This window comes from Crocodylus porosus, unplaced genomic scaffold (genome assembly GCF_001723895.1).
Source record: "Crocodylus porosus isolate Cpor-Errol unplaced genomic scaffold, CroPor_comp1, whole genome shotgun sequence".
NCBI lineage: Eukaryota > Metazoa > Chordata > Crocodylia > Crocodylidae > Crocodylus > Crocodylus porosus.
Genome location: NW_017728949.1, coordinates 58,590,794 through 58,604,798, shown reverse-complemented (window position 1 = coordinate 58,604,798; position 14,005 = coordinate 58,590,794). Strand labels below are relative to the sequence as shown.

Genomic DNA, 14,005 nt, shown 5'->3' with positions numbered 1-14,005 from the left:
ATCTGTAGCTAGATGGATAGATATGTTATAACATCAACTGCGGAACAGATTTACATGGCCTGTCGGGGTGATATCTTTCTGAGTAATTTTTTTTCTCTGCTGCCTCGTTTTCATTCATTATTGTATCTGAAACTTGAACTCTTTCTGCAAACACAGTGATAGCACTGGCTTTGACCCTGCGACTGCTTCAAAATTGACTGACAGAGTCACTGAAAAGGACTAAGAGGGGTTTTCATTTTATTGGTCTTAAGCATCATTTCTTTCCCATTAACTAGACAGATAATCTCTTCCGGGCACTGGAAAGAACATGCTGTAGAGCAGCATTTCTCAACCCGTGGGTCGCAAGAATATCTGAAAGGGCAGCAAATAAACTTTAGAAATGGAGAAAAACGTAGGAAACCAGGGTTTTCCCTTGCGAGCTGGCAGAGATCCAGCCTGCGAGGGGTTTCTTGGGACCCCCCGGCCCCACATGCACTGGGGACAGGGGGCAGCAGGGTGGGGGTGAGGGGCACTGAGTCGGGACTGGCCATACATGTTTTCAAATGGGTCCTAGACCAAAAAAGACTGAGAACAGTTGTAGAGAACAGCCCTGCCCTGGCAGGAGGATGCACTGAACAACCTTTTTCCAGCTCAAGTTTCTCTGCTCTTCTCTTAAGGGAGAAATAGCGAAAAAACCCACTTTAAAAAAAGCAGCTTTGTACTAATGCTCTGCTTAAAACATAAAAAATAAAATAAAGGTCAGGCTGCTGAGATCTCTTTCTCCCAGCATTGGCTGGGATAGTGCAGAGTCCTGTGTGCAAGGAAAATGGCGCATCGCTGGGGGTAAATAAATACTTTGTAATCTCTGTATGCTCAGGAGACATCTGAGAGCCGACCTTATGCAAACAGTGGATCTGAGACCCAGGCTGGGAATCGGACTGTGTGGCAGAATCGGCCCCGTTGTACAGCTATTGGGAACGTTAGAAGTGCCATCCTGGGCTTATGAAGAGGAGGGTGTGTCATCGGACTGCTGTTTTGGGTGTCTGTCTGGGGTTTGGAGGGTGCACATGCTATAGTCATTTTAGTTGTGATGCCTCTCACCAGAAATGAATGTTAGTAGCTTTTGCAGCCAGAAATGACATTGGGAGAGTTAATTCTCTGCAAGCGTTACTTCTGCAAAGGAGCTCAGCTTTAAACAGGCAGCAGCCTAGAAGCACTCGCAGGCTTTGCCTTCATAAGAAGCCGCTAACGTGCCCGTTTCCCTTGTGTCCCCAGGTCGGATTCGCACGAGGAGGCAAAGCTCCGGAAGTGCCACGAGCGTCACCTCAACGCCTGCCGACACCCGAGGCCGCAGCCGAGCCAAAGTGGTTTCTCAGTCCCAGCGTAAGGAGCTTTCTGTTTGCTGGGGGTGGGCATCCAGAGGGGCGGTCTTCTCATTACCTTTCCACTCGTATTGTGGTCATTTCTGAAGGCTGCGGTAAGCACTTGGGCTTTGTCATGCTGCACGCGTGTAGAAGAAAAAGGTGGTTCCTCCTTGAAGCAGCTTCGGTCTAAGTTGGCACGGACAAACGGGGCCCAACATTTGACTAATGAGGCAAACTAGAAATAGCTCATTCCTTCCTCGTTGCACAGGATGGTTGAACAATTTCTGGTGCCTATGTTTGTACATTAGGTTAGAAAATAAATGTTGGACTTAAATAAGCGAGCCACTCCTAATTGAGACCCGTTCTGCACATCTGCACCCTGCTGCTGCCTCTTGGGTTATTGCTCTCTTCTCTCTTACATGATCATTTCTCCACATTTGTTTAAACATGAGCTGTGTAAGTTAATGTGGGAAATAGTGGTCTGAAATGAGATGCTCTCTCCCCTGCACAGAGTTCAGGCAGGGAGAGAGAGACCTGGTGTTAGAGCCTCGGCTTCGAAGTTCTGGTTTCTCTCATGGCATGTCTTTGGGATGTCGGGAGAACAAAATTCCTGCCACGTGTTTGGGAAAGGGGAGTTTTGTCCTGACGTTCAAGGATGTTTAAGGGGCACGCCCATCAGATACGTTCCTCTCCGGGAAGGGAAGAGGCTCTTCATAACTTGAGGACTTGTATATTTGTGTGGGAGGGTGGGGATTGGAAGGTCAGGCACCTGTTTTGTTGTGAGGGCTTGTCCTGCTTCGTAGCTTCATTGACCAGCGTCTGCTCTGTCCATGCTGTCGCTGCTTCCCTGTACATCAGACTGGGGGGGCAGGCGGCAAGGATCACCCCCAGGTTCAAGGGAGGCAAGGAACCAAACCAAGAAACCTTCTTGCAGACTTTTACCCCAAGTGGTTCTGGACCCAAACCTGATCCAAAACCCAAAGTGGCCTTTTTCCTGATCCTAGTTCAGACGAAGCTGAAACATCGAGACGCGTTCTAGGTCAAGACGATGGAAATCTCATGAAAACAGATTTGTGGGGCTTCAGAGGAATCCAACCTGAACCCAATACCTAGGCCTATTTGGTATCAAATGCTAGCCCCAGCCTAACCCATTCCGATCTGAACATCGGCTCCGGGGCCGAGCGCCACGTGAAATAAATTGCGCTGAAGCAGCAAGCGTAGTACAGACATGAGGTCAAATCTTCCTGTGACGTGCACACTGGGCAGCCCTGCTGAATTTTGCAGACTAGCCCATGGTATGAGTTCGAGCAGCATTTAGCCCACCAGCTTTGCTCAAGGACTTTGGTCAAGCAAGGCAGTTTCGGGGTTAGTGGAGAACACTTGCAAGCTAGGCCCGCTTGCTCCTCTGTACTTCCACCCGCGGCATTTCGCAGAGGCTCAGGAGTGACACATGCTTGTGAATAAATCCGTTTGCCTTGTGCATAGCGTATTTTGCATGCTGAACTCTGTATTGTCTTACTGTCTTTTAATCCACTTTTTGCCTGTCCTTTTGTCTGCCCTCATAAACAAGGATCCAGATCAGCTAATCCTGCTGGTGGTAAGAAACATTTTCCCTTTCTCGCGCTCTCTCACATGCTTTCTCTTTTGCATTTTTTTCAACTATTGCAACCGCCGCTGCAACATCACACCCTCTGATTCATTGTTAGAGCACTAAAAGACTTGTTTGTAAACTCACTCAAGATAGATGTGGATTGTGATTAAATTAACTCATCCGTGGTGTACGTGCATTCTGGGCAGTGAGGGTAAGGAGGTCCTGTAGGGACTGGGAGGAAGAGCCTGTGAGCGAAACCCCAGGGGCCAAATTCTGGTTCTGCTTATTCCAGTGCAAGCCCTTTTGACTTGGCATTGCAGGAGGGTAATCAACAGGAAGATTTGTGTTGCTTTAGCATAAAAGCTGGGCATATGATTGACATCAGTCAGAAACACTCCAAGCTTTCTAGTGCCATCTGCCTGGGTGAGGCGTGGGGGATGATAGCTACAGTATTTGTGTGTCGTCATTGAAATAAAAGGGCAGGTAAGCCTGTTTTAGCCAAGCCATTTTCTACCAAACTTATAACATTATACAACAGGGATGGGCATTTATTTGGGCCCAAGGGCTACACAGGCAGTGTGTCCAGCAGCAGCCACCAGTGCCCAGCAGCAGCCCTGGCCCACCCTGGACATGCCCCGGACTCACCCCAATTGGAGTGGACCAGCTCTGTACAAGCCAGGACCCATGTGCACAGCCCCAACCCCATCCTGCCCCTCACCTGCTCTGGACCTGCTTGCCCACGATGGGCAGCGGAGATGGCCAGGCAGAGGCTGCTGCTGGGTGCGGGGTGGGGGGGAAAGTGGCCCCTGCCCTTTGCTGCTGCCAGTCCCTTCTTGATGAAGCCACCTGGAGCCTGTGCCCAGGCTGCCCTACGGCTTCTCTCCACTGCCCCATTGGGTGGCCTGGAGGCGGCATTGGTGGTGCTTGAGATGGTGGAGAGGGAACCCACGCAGGGCAGCCCGGATGCAGGCTCCAGGCGGCTGCAGCAAGAAGGGCCCGGTAGTGGCGAGAGGGGCGGGCCACGTCTCTCCTGCACCCATGCAGTAACTTCTGCTTGGCCACCGCCACTGTTCATTGGGGGTGGCCAGATTTGGAGCAGGCGCAGGGCGGGCCAGAGTCGGGGCTGTGCACGTGCATCCTGGCTGGTCCAGAGCTGGACTGCTCTAATCGGTGTAGGTTGGGCCAGGGCTGGGGCTGTGCATGTGGGTCCCTGCCAGGGCTCCCCGGGGCCAGGGCTGGCTGTGGCTGACTAGAAATGGAGTCCAGCTGCGGAGCTGTCCCAGCCCTGCTGCACACCCAGGGGCGGCAGGATGCACCACGGGCCAGACAGCACTTGAGCAAGGTGGGACCGAGGCACCCGCCGTGGGACAGGCAAATTCCCGTCGTGGGCTGGATCCTGCCCGTGGGCCAGATTTTGCCCACCCCTGTTGTTAATACAAAGTCTTGGATCATTTTTTTCCTACCGACTGTCTCATGTATTCCTACTTTATATGTCAGCTGTGTTTGGGTGGAAAATTAAGAGAAAAACTCCTAAGGAAAAAGATGGGCATTTTGTTCAAAACGTTACATTTGTTTAACTCTGTGTGCAGTCCTCCCTGCGTTGGTTTTTTTTGTATATTTTAGATGACAAGGTTAGTGTCAGGAGCATTCACAACAGTAATAGATTCTCAGTGTGACCTGCAGTGGCCACTTTTGTACGTTAAGAGAAGCAAAAAAAGGGGCCTCCAGTCCAGTTCTTTTGAAATTCTTTGAGTTTCCTTTTAAATAAATATTGCAGAATTTTTTCAGGTAAAGCAAACTTTGAATTTGGAAATCAGAATAGTCCCATCCAAAACCACGTTGTAACTCTTATCCCCACGGGCAACAGAAAGGTTCCCAGGGACTCGTGTCCGATCACCTCGCAGATTTGTAAGTCTTGGTCACGACAGTTTTTGCAAAGAGGAATCTAGAAAAGTGTATGCTTTTTCTGGGCAATTCAGAAGGACACTAAAAGGGCAAAATTAGCCTAATATACGTTTCAAAGGGCTCACCTGTCTGCAAAATTGATGAAGCGAGTTAGTTTTACTTAGTCCAGCACCTGCACAAAGTAAATGTCCATGATGAATAAATGGGATGGACATGTCTATAGGACTGTTCATGACTGGATCATTCAATTGACCACCTTATATTGGAGAAACTGGTTCTTAATCGCCACCCCCTCTGATCACGGTATGCGGAAGTACATCTACATTGGAGCCCACAGGGCAACATATAGATAGATGCCCGAGTTAGCTTTAAAACAAATAACTTGGGCAAAGCAGAGAAAAACTGGGTAAACTAGCCCACATGCTAGACAGCTCCTGGTGCCCATTTACAGCTAGGTGTGGTATCTCCGTACTCCACTAAAGTCTGCTGTGTAGGCTAGAGACCCTAAGAAGCAAATCAGACTTCCTGAAGGAAATAAGCTCATCTGTGCATTATTGAGCTTGTGGAAAAAGCGCTTTGGGAATTGATCCAAAGCCCGTTGAAGCTCAGGGAGACTCCATCACCTCCCATGGTGGAGGGTTTTTTAATCCGGGCCTCGTTTTAAAAGCATTTAAAATCTCCATGCTGATTTGTCTGCTTCCCTATTTCTGGTTCCTTCCTAGCTGGCAGCCGCTCCAGTTCTCCTGGCAAGCTCTTGGGAAGCACCTACGGTGGATTGACCAGTGGAGCATCCAGAGTCCCACCAGTGCCATCGTCCGCAGAAAAGCGCAGCAAGATCCCTCGAAGCCAAGGATGCAGCCGAGAGACGAGCCCCAACAGAATAGGACTAGGTAAGCCCTTTCACCAAGGTGACGCATCGGTCCGCGTTCCTGGGGGAAGGCTGTTCACGGTAACGAGGAAAGCGGAGGACTGGGTTCTCCTATCCCAGGGTTTTCAGTTCTTTAGCTGTGGAATTGCTGTCAACTTGAGAAATATTATTAACAATTGCAGCTTGAGGAAAGTCTGCTTTTCTTCCATGCTGGCCTGTGGTTTCAAAGCAAGTCAAAAGAGTAGATGGTAGCTCCTGTCTGAAATCGCTGCATCTACTTTGCTGTTTCTGGATCAGGTAAAAGAAAGCAGAAAAGTCCACCACTGCAGGAATGGTACGTCACAGTTGGCGCCCCAACGCCCATTCCCAGGAGAAGCCGAGGAGTTCCCGTGATGTGCTTAATGCTCTCAGCTCTGACTGAGGCCTAGGGAATATGACAGTCCTCAGCACCTTGCAGGATTGGGAACATGTTTTGGAAACTTTGCAGACATCTGAGCCCCTGATTAGATCCCATCCTAGATTCACATGCTAATTATTTTGTTCCCACGTATTTGTGCCTGTTGGGTAAATATCACATACAGATTTTTGTTTCCCAATTTACAGCAATTTCTCTAATGCTGCTTCAATCAGCGGAACGAGTGTGCTTTCCCAGATGCTCGCAAACACATCTGTTCTGAGTGAAAGCAGAAATGATTCTGTTTTTCTCTCTCTTCTCTTCTGTGGACAGGCAAAAGCTATATTTAACTTTGAGAAAAAAGTGAATGTTTTCAGATGTTAACTGTAGTTTCCATAGGAAAGGAACACCTTGGAAATGTATTATTTTTTAAATTAATGAATAACAGTCAGAGGAATGTGCATATGCAGATACAATTCTAGTCCCTAATGAATGGGAGCTATTGCCTTTGACTTACGTGGGCTAGTATTTTATCTGTTATATTTTAAATTAAGTCTCCAATTTAGCTTACATTATGTCAGATGACAATCGAAGCACCTTTTAATTTCCATATTTAGTTGAAAAGAGCTCGGAAGAGCCCTGTGAGCATATACTGAGCTTCATGCTATATTGTTTACTGACGGTATTTTGCAGATTTCAAATTTCTTCTCCTTGCCTATTTTAATCACCTATATATGACTATATTGTGCTCTTCTGTTTGTTGTCATCAAAATCCAAGCTGCCACCCACCTATTGGAATTAATTAGCCAGCTGTTGCTTGGCAAGCTAGCATCGTCCTTGAAAATGAAATGAAGTGTGATGCATGGTGCTGTCATGTTCGTGGGTCTGTGCTGGATAATCGCATTACGTGGACTGATTTGAAGGTGTCTTAATATCGGAAAGGAATTTATTTTACATAAATCCTCACTCTTGGGTTGTCTGCTTTCAGGTAAATTATGGAGAATTCCTATGAACGTGTCATTCCTATCCCACCACTGTAATGACGCAAATACCAGGGCTTGTTCCTGGGGGATGGGTGAACCCTGTCAAATCTGTCAGTCTGTGTTTTCTTCCAGGATTGCTGACTGCAGCCTGTTCTTTTGAGCGGGTGTTCAAATTGGGGTGCTTTTGATCTTGCGTGTTAGTTTAATACCCAAAGGCAGACATTCTGCATTTTTATTGGACCTGAAAACTTGGGCAGCATATAAAGTGGTAACATTTGCTTGGATGGAACTATGTTTGGAAAGCCACACTTTCTAGTTCCTGAAGTCGTCTGGCCAATGCTTTTCCAGCGATTTTAATTTCCCTGTCATTTGGCTGTTAAAATGATTTTTATAATTTACTTTGCATTGACAGCTTTGATTTCTTCCTCTCCATCATTCATGCGGCTGTCCTCTTCATCCAGTCATCCCTGTCCATCCATACTTCCTAAGTTGATTGATACACCTTCTCTGAATCTGACTTTTCCAGGTCCCTGAGCTCCTCTGTGGTGCAAAGCACAACGGCAGGATGCCGTCAGCTAGTAGCAATTGGCTTGATTTTTAAGTGTGTGAAGGTCTTGCAGTCCTGGGAGCGCTGGTCATCAGGACTCTGGGGTTTTATGTGTGGCTCAGCCCCTGACTCACGAGTGAGCAATTTTAGGCCAGGTTTCGATGAGCATCTGCTCTGTCTCTGTCTTTGCATGGATGGCACAAGGGGCTAGCTTGCTCTGAGGCCAGGGGTAAGGCAAAGCTAATTGTGCCCTATAGGCCACCTCCCAGAGAGAGCACAGAATCAGCCATCGCCTCCCCAGGGCTTTCCCCTTTTCTTCCCACCTTGGGTGCGTTACAAGGCATGTTCCTCCTATTTGCTGGAAAACTGTGGCTGGCATCCTGCCTCTTGCAGCTGCAGTGCTTCCTGGAGGGCCCTCTGTGCCACCCCTGGCTGGAAGGACCATTCCGGTTGCAAAGTCACCCTTAGCACTTACCCCATAGATACATACCCTCTCGGGTATGAGTCATGTCTGTAAATGAGTTTGTGATCCCCAGGTGGCAGTTGCTATAAAATGGAAGTGCAAAGCCAGTTCTAGAGCAGAGGACTGGGCTTGCCTGCACTTCTGCAGGGCATTTGCATCCTGGTTAGCACAATGCTGATGGAGCAGGGGCTGGGGCAGTAAATACACTCTAGGGAATGACCTCCCCAAAGCAGCGCATAGGGTCGGCGTGCATTCATACCCACTCGTGATGATTTGGGAGCCGAGAAGCCAAATCCAGATGTGGCAGTCGGACTGTAGATATTCAAGGGTGCACCATTCTCCTTCAGGGCTGGCAAAGGTGTCAGTGGCAGCATAGTGTCCTAATACAACGTAGTATCTTCCCAGGGGTTAGCAAGGGCCCTGCAGTTAAAGATTCAGCCCACATGTGCTTGCTGCAAAGTACCAAGGGGTTTCTGACTTGGGCAGCGGCCCCTTTGCTGGAGCATGACATGCTGGTTCTTTGACTGAGCCAACAGGGCACCATGGCTCTCACCCTGGGCTCTTAACCTCAACTCAGTGCAACTTATCCAAGCCTCGAGGGTCTTCCCTATATCAGATGGCACAGAACTAAATGAGATCACCTCCTACTTGGGGGGTTGATGTGAGTGAAGCCATTGGCTCCTGCAGTGCTGGTTGCCTGAGTAAAGCAATCTGGGCATGACTCGGTATCCCCATATAACCTTATAAACAGCGGAGCAAACAGCAGCCATGTCATTAAACCTTTTTAGATGAAAATGGTAAGTTTTCAATGTGGAGACTGTCCCTTGAATGTCACCTTTTGCATTTTACTGAGGGCAGATAAGATCAGGTGAGCTGCTTGTGGTCCAGAGCTGATCATCAGCACGTGGGTGGCCAGAAGGTGACTTTTTTTGTAATGCTTAATTTTTGTAATGCCCCAGAGTCAAAATAGCATATTCTCCCATCCATCTCTCTCTGCACCTGCCCTGTTGTTTCATCTTTTTTCATTTTACTAGGCCAGGCAGCTTTTGTGTCCAACTGACTCACTTTTGTGGCCTGTGCTTTATGGGGTGGGCTGCTGCAGCCGAATTTTCTGGCCTTCATGATTTTCTTACATCCCCTGCACTGAAAGCAAGCTGTAGAATCGTTGTGGGGTATGGATAAGATGACTTCCTCCCATCCATGTCATAGCAAACCTTTAAAATACAGTGTGGCAAAAAGGCACCTCCCTAAACAGCTGATGTCCTTAACTGTGAAAATTATCCCTCTTCAAAGCAGGAGAAACCTCAGGACAGATGCCTGGGAGTTAACGATACTTTCGAGGGATCGTTCCATCCATGGCACTCCTTTCTCTTTCCATTGTGTCCGTGCATCTATTCAGCCCATCCATACCTTCTGTTCATAGGACACCCATTAAAAAGTTGGAATAGTTTTTGTCTTGTTGCTTGGATATTTGCTTGTGACTGGTTTGTGGCATCCCATCTCAGCACTCTTCTTCTATTCACAATGTCCACGAGTACAAATGCCTCCTTGCTATATGCTGGCTCCTTAATCTGTTAATGAGAGGGGACTGTGTTGTCTCGTTCACGCCTGCCCCTCTTTCGAGACCTAAAATGGTCTCTTTCGGGAAAGAGACTGACAGATGAAAGATGTTTTTCATGAAAGTGCTAGTGGGGAACGAGAGCCTATGCAACCCTCATCCATTTACATGTAAGCGTGTGACCCAAGAGTGAGCACTTCCACTTTTAGAGAACCCACTGATCCAAGTAAGTATTTTTTGCTTATAGATTAAACTTGGGAGGTTTTCTTCTTAGGTTCCTGTTGCTGCTATTTGCCTTTCTTGAGCTGAGACTACTGTATTTTTGAATCTTAATTTCATTAACCCCATGATAGTCCTGCTGATTATAACAACACCTCTCTCCCTTGCTCAGAACTTATCCTGTCTCTGGGCCGGGTGCTGTTGTAACCAAGTCCATCAGTGGATCATGTTGTATTGTTCACCATCAAAGCTCAGAATCAGAACCATTAATTCATCAAACAGATTTGCAAGGCAGATTTTGCCAAACGGGGAGGGATTTGAGAACCGGGGATCTGGCAGTAGCTTACATCTGAATCTCTTACTCAAGATGTGAGGATCCTATTTAGTCCTTTAATACCTCAGAGGATGCTGTGACCGGTGACAGATGTGGCCTTTATCTGAGCATTTAGATATAGGTGATTGACTGACGTGGACCATCTTATTTCCAAGAAAAAAACCGACAACCCCTAAAAAGCGGTCTGCTAACCTATTTATGGTTGCATTCCATGATGTCCCTACAGAAACATTCCTCAAAGACCCGATGTTTCTGTTACCAACACTGAACTGATGTTACACGGGGGAGCACACACTTGGCACCTTGAAGAGAATTCACACTGGGCCGTGAAAACAGCACTAATTCTGCTGGGAAGGGAGGACAGAGTAGGGGATGGCACTGCAGTGTCTGCATCTCTGCACCCTTGTAACCCAAACGAAAGCTGGTGACTCTGATTTGAGGCCAGGCAGGACGGATAAACCTATAAAGGCCTTTCCTAGCTACTCACCTAAAAGTAGTTGCTCCCTCTTCGGAAGATAGCACAGTGAGCAGACCCCACATAGTCAACAGACGACTCAAGGTCAACCTACAACGCATGCATTCAGTTTTTTTGCTTTATTACATGTACAGATGTGATAACAAAGCAATTCTTTTCTAATGTTTCTCTTATGACTTAGTGCGAATGGCTGCTATAGCCAAAACAAAGCAGAGCTTATAGAGCAATTCTGGAGTTGCATTTAAATTTATGAATTGGATTATAAGCTCTAGCTAGATATATAGATATTATAGGTCTGTGATAACAAGTGACCTGAGAAGGGCCTTCCTGTCCCATGGTCCTGAAAAGAGGCACTTTTGTTGCTAATTTAAGAGGTATAGACCTCAAATTATTCAACTATTTATACGAAATGAATAGGTTAAGTCTTCCAAAAGCTCAGTCCCACAATTCTTATTCAGGCAGAATTCCCACTGGCTTTTGACCTCTGTGATGTCAATGGAGGGATTATAAAATGAACAGCAAACTTACCAGTGGAACTAAGGATATGTCTCCCACGATATATAGGGTTGACCTGGAGGCCATCCTCAACCAGGCTGAGCCACACGATCTGTCCTTCCTCCTTGGTACCATATCTTCTATTTTGCCCCAAACTCTCTCTTTTTTTTGTGTGTAAGGCTGCTTTCTTGAACACAGTCCTGACACACATCCCAGGATCCCTTGTGGAGCCCTGCGAGGAACTGGTCTGTGGTCAACTTGTCCCGTTCTTGTCTCTGTTTGTGGACAGTAGAGACAAGAAGTGGGGTGTAGGAGGAGTGGAGGATTGGAAGAGGGACTCGTGGGATTACCACTGCCAGACATTTTGTTTTTAAGTCCCACAATTTGTGTGTAAGCTCCAACCGCACTGCATCAAGGGGAGGACCAGGAGATAATTGGGGTGCCTTGACCTCCTACACCGCAGGTCAGCAGTACCTGCTGGAGGTGAACCTGCTGGAGGTGAAACATTTGCAGTATAAATGGCTGGCATCTTTGAGCTTGAGGATGACCTAAATGTTGACCTTAACCATTAGTGTAAAGGGCATGGTAAGGTGCATCTATTGGGTGCATCTCTACTCACCTTCTACCTGACTTCAGACTAATGCAGTTAGCTACCTGTCTGTATTAGTGCAGACATCACTTTGAATAAGAATCCAGCTCAGTGGGAGTTTTGTTGGAATAAACCATATAGAATAAAACCCTTGGTGAAGTGTATTTCTGGCTTCAGGGATATTTGGGGAATAAAAGTTAGGCAACTTTCAGTAAAAAGGCAGAAAACTTAAATTCCTGCTATCTTAAAATTAAAACTGCTTTGTAACCCTGCCTACCAGTATTTAAGAACAAGGAATTCTATTCTCAATATCTGTATCGGGGAGGTGTATCTTTGTAAATCGATGAAATACACTATTCTGGTTTTCCCCGAGAAATTTGATCATGACAACATTATCCTTGCCAGAGCCCAACATGTACAGAAACGGCTTTCTCTTTTGCGAGTACACTTTAAACATTCTGACCATGTTACAAGCACTTCCTCCTTTTTTTTTCTGAAAGGCTGTTTTCTGGGAGGGTTTTTTTTGCTTAATTAGAAGATAAAGCCTTCCAGAAAGGTTTCTTTCTCGCCTTGACTGTTTTGCATGCTTCTGTATCCATAGAGCTCAGCCTCTCTGTTTGAGATGAATGTAGGTCTCCAGCTCGACTCAAATAACAAAACTCGGATAGCTGGAGAGGAAATCAGACTGCCAGCCAGACACTCAAGGGTGCTGAAACATCACGTTTAAGCCACGTCTTGGCACTGAACTCAGTGGGTCTGGCTGCTGCAGATAATCATTATTAATGTGATAATGACCTTAACTAACACAAATGTGACTTGACTTTATAAGCTGTCTGTCCTCATTAAACTTGTTCACCTTCTCTGAAACTCTCCATGCTGCATGCTAGCACGGAGCAGCCGTATCCCCCGACCCAGCATGAGTCAGGGGTGCAGCCGCGATACCAGCCGTGAGAGCAGTCGAGATACAAGCCCTGCTCGGGGCTTCCCTCCGCTTGGTGAGTACACGTAGGCATTGGAGATCTAAGGGTCGATTTTCCTTTTTTTCCCTTTTTCCCCTTTCTGAGACACTGCCAGGTGGAATGAGCTTGCTTCCCTTCTCTGTTTTACTTCCTCGCACTCCCCCTTTCTGACCCCACTTCCCTTCTGTTTTCTTCTGCATGCTTGAATTCTGGGTCTCCAAAATTTTTCTTTTAGTAGGAAAAGACCTGCACGTCTGTGGTAATTTCCAGTTGCTTTAAAAGCTGAGATGCACAGAGCTTCCCTTCAGACTGTGGCAGTTTTGATGGGTAGCTATGACAGCAATCCCACACACAGTGCAGAGTTTGGGGAGCAGCGCCACAAAGACTTCTTCAAAGGGGCCCGGATTATGCACACACTGATTTGTCTTAACGCTAAGTACAGTCACAGGAATGACAGTTTAACACTAAATCCCAGTCAAGAGATCCAAGTTCTTTGCATGTGAAGGTTTTACGCACTGTTTAATTGCTAATTAATACACTAGATCTGCCGTTCCAAAGTGTATTCTCCTTGTGTCTAGAGCATCCTGAAATCCCTGAAAAGACGAGGTCTGACATTTTGCCGTGTCATTTGGCTTTGCACACAGAGGGCGAATATAAAAAAAAAAAAAAAAAAATCTCCATTAATGGTTTATGAGAGATTCTTGTTCTGCATGGGGCTGAAACAGCAGGACAGTTAATGTTTCTGATCAAATGCCATATCACCTTCAACCAAACACATTCTTTGCTGTGCAAAAGCTTTGTCTGTCATCTCAGAAGTAATAAAATACAGTGGATCTCTGGGGCCTCCGTTTGCCTAGCGGTTTCAGAATCGTGTATCTCGTGTTCAAAATGGGGAGAGAAACTCTGCAGAGCTCAGTCTGACGGTGTTGGGATGTAGAAAGGCTGCAGGGTCTGGGAAGATGAAACTAATATGAAATAATGTATGTGCCTTGCATAAAAACTTGGGTTTAACTTAACTTTTAATTTCCAGAATGAGAAGTAAAGTTGTGTACAGCAAATGAATTGAAGTGTGCATTGATAATGCCTTCCAGTTGGGTCGAGAGGCAAAGCGATCCTCTGTTTTTCAACTCTGACAGACTTCTCTTCCTGTGTATGCCACTGTTGGGGTGGTCTTATGTATCCGATTGAAATGAAAGTCTAAAGTCAAGATTTGCAGGGTATAATAGAGGTAAATTTGCCCAGTGTTAGGAAGACAGTGCCTTTGGACAGTGAACACTGGCGG

The 14,005-nt window shown here is 46.7% G+C and overlaps 1 protein-coding gene across 1 annotated transcript in view; it reads left to right on the top strand.

The window, feature by feature from the left end:
* CLASP1 (cytoplasmic linker associated protein 1) overlaps positions 1 to 14,005 on the top strand; it is a 254,819-nt gene that overhangs the window by 167,637 nt on the left and 73,177 nt on the right. The window contains exons 20-23 of the mRNA XM_019553837.1: positions 1,255 to 1,362; positions 2,914 to 2,940; positions 5,562 to 5,729; positions 12,652 to 12,759. Of these exons, the coding sequence (XP_019409382.1) occupies positions 1,255 to 1,362; positions 2,914 to 2,940; positions 5,562 to 5,729; positions 12,652 to 12,759 (411 nt within the window). The remainder of the gene's footprint in view (positions 1 to 1,254; positions 1,363 to 2,913; positions 2,941 to 5,561; positions 5,730 to 12,651; positions 12,760 to 14,005) is intronic.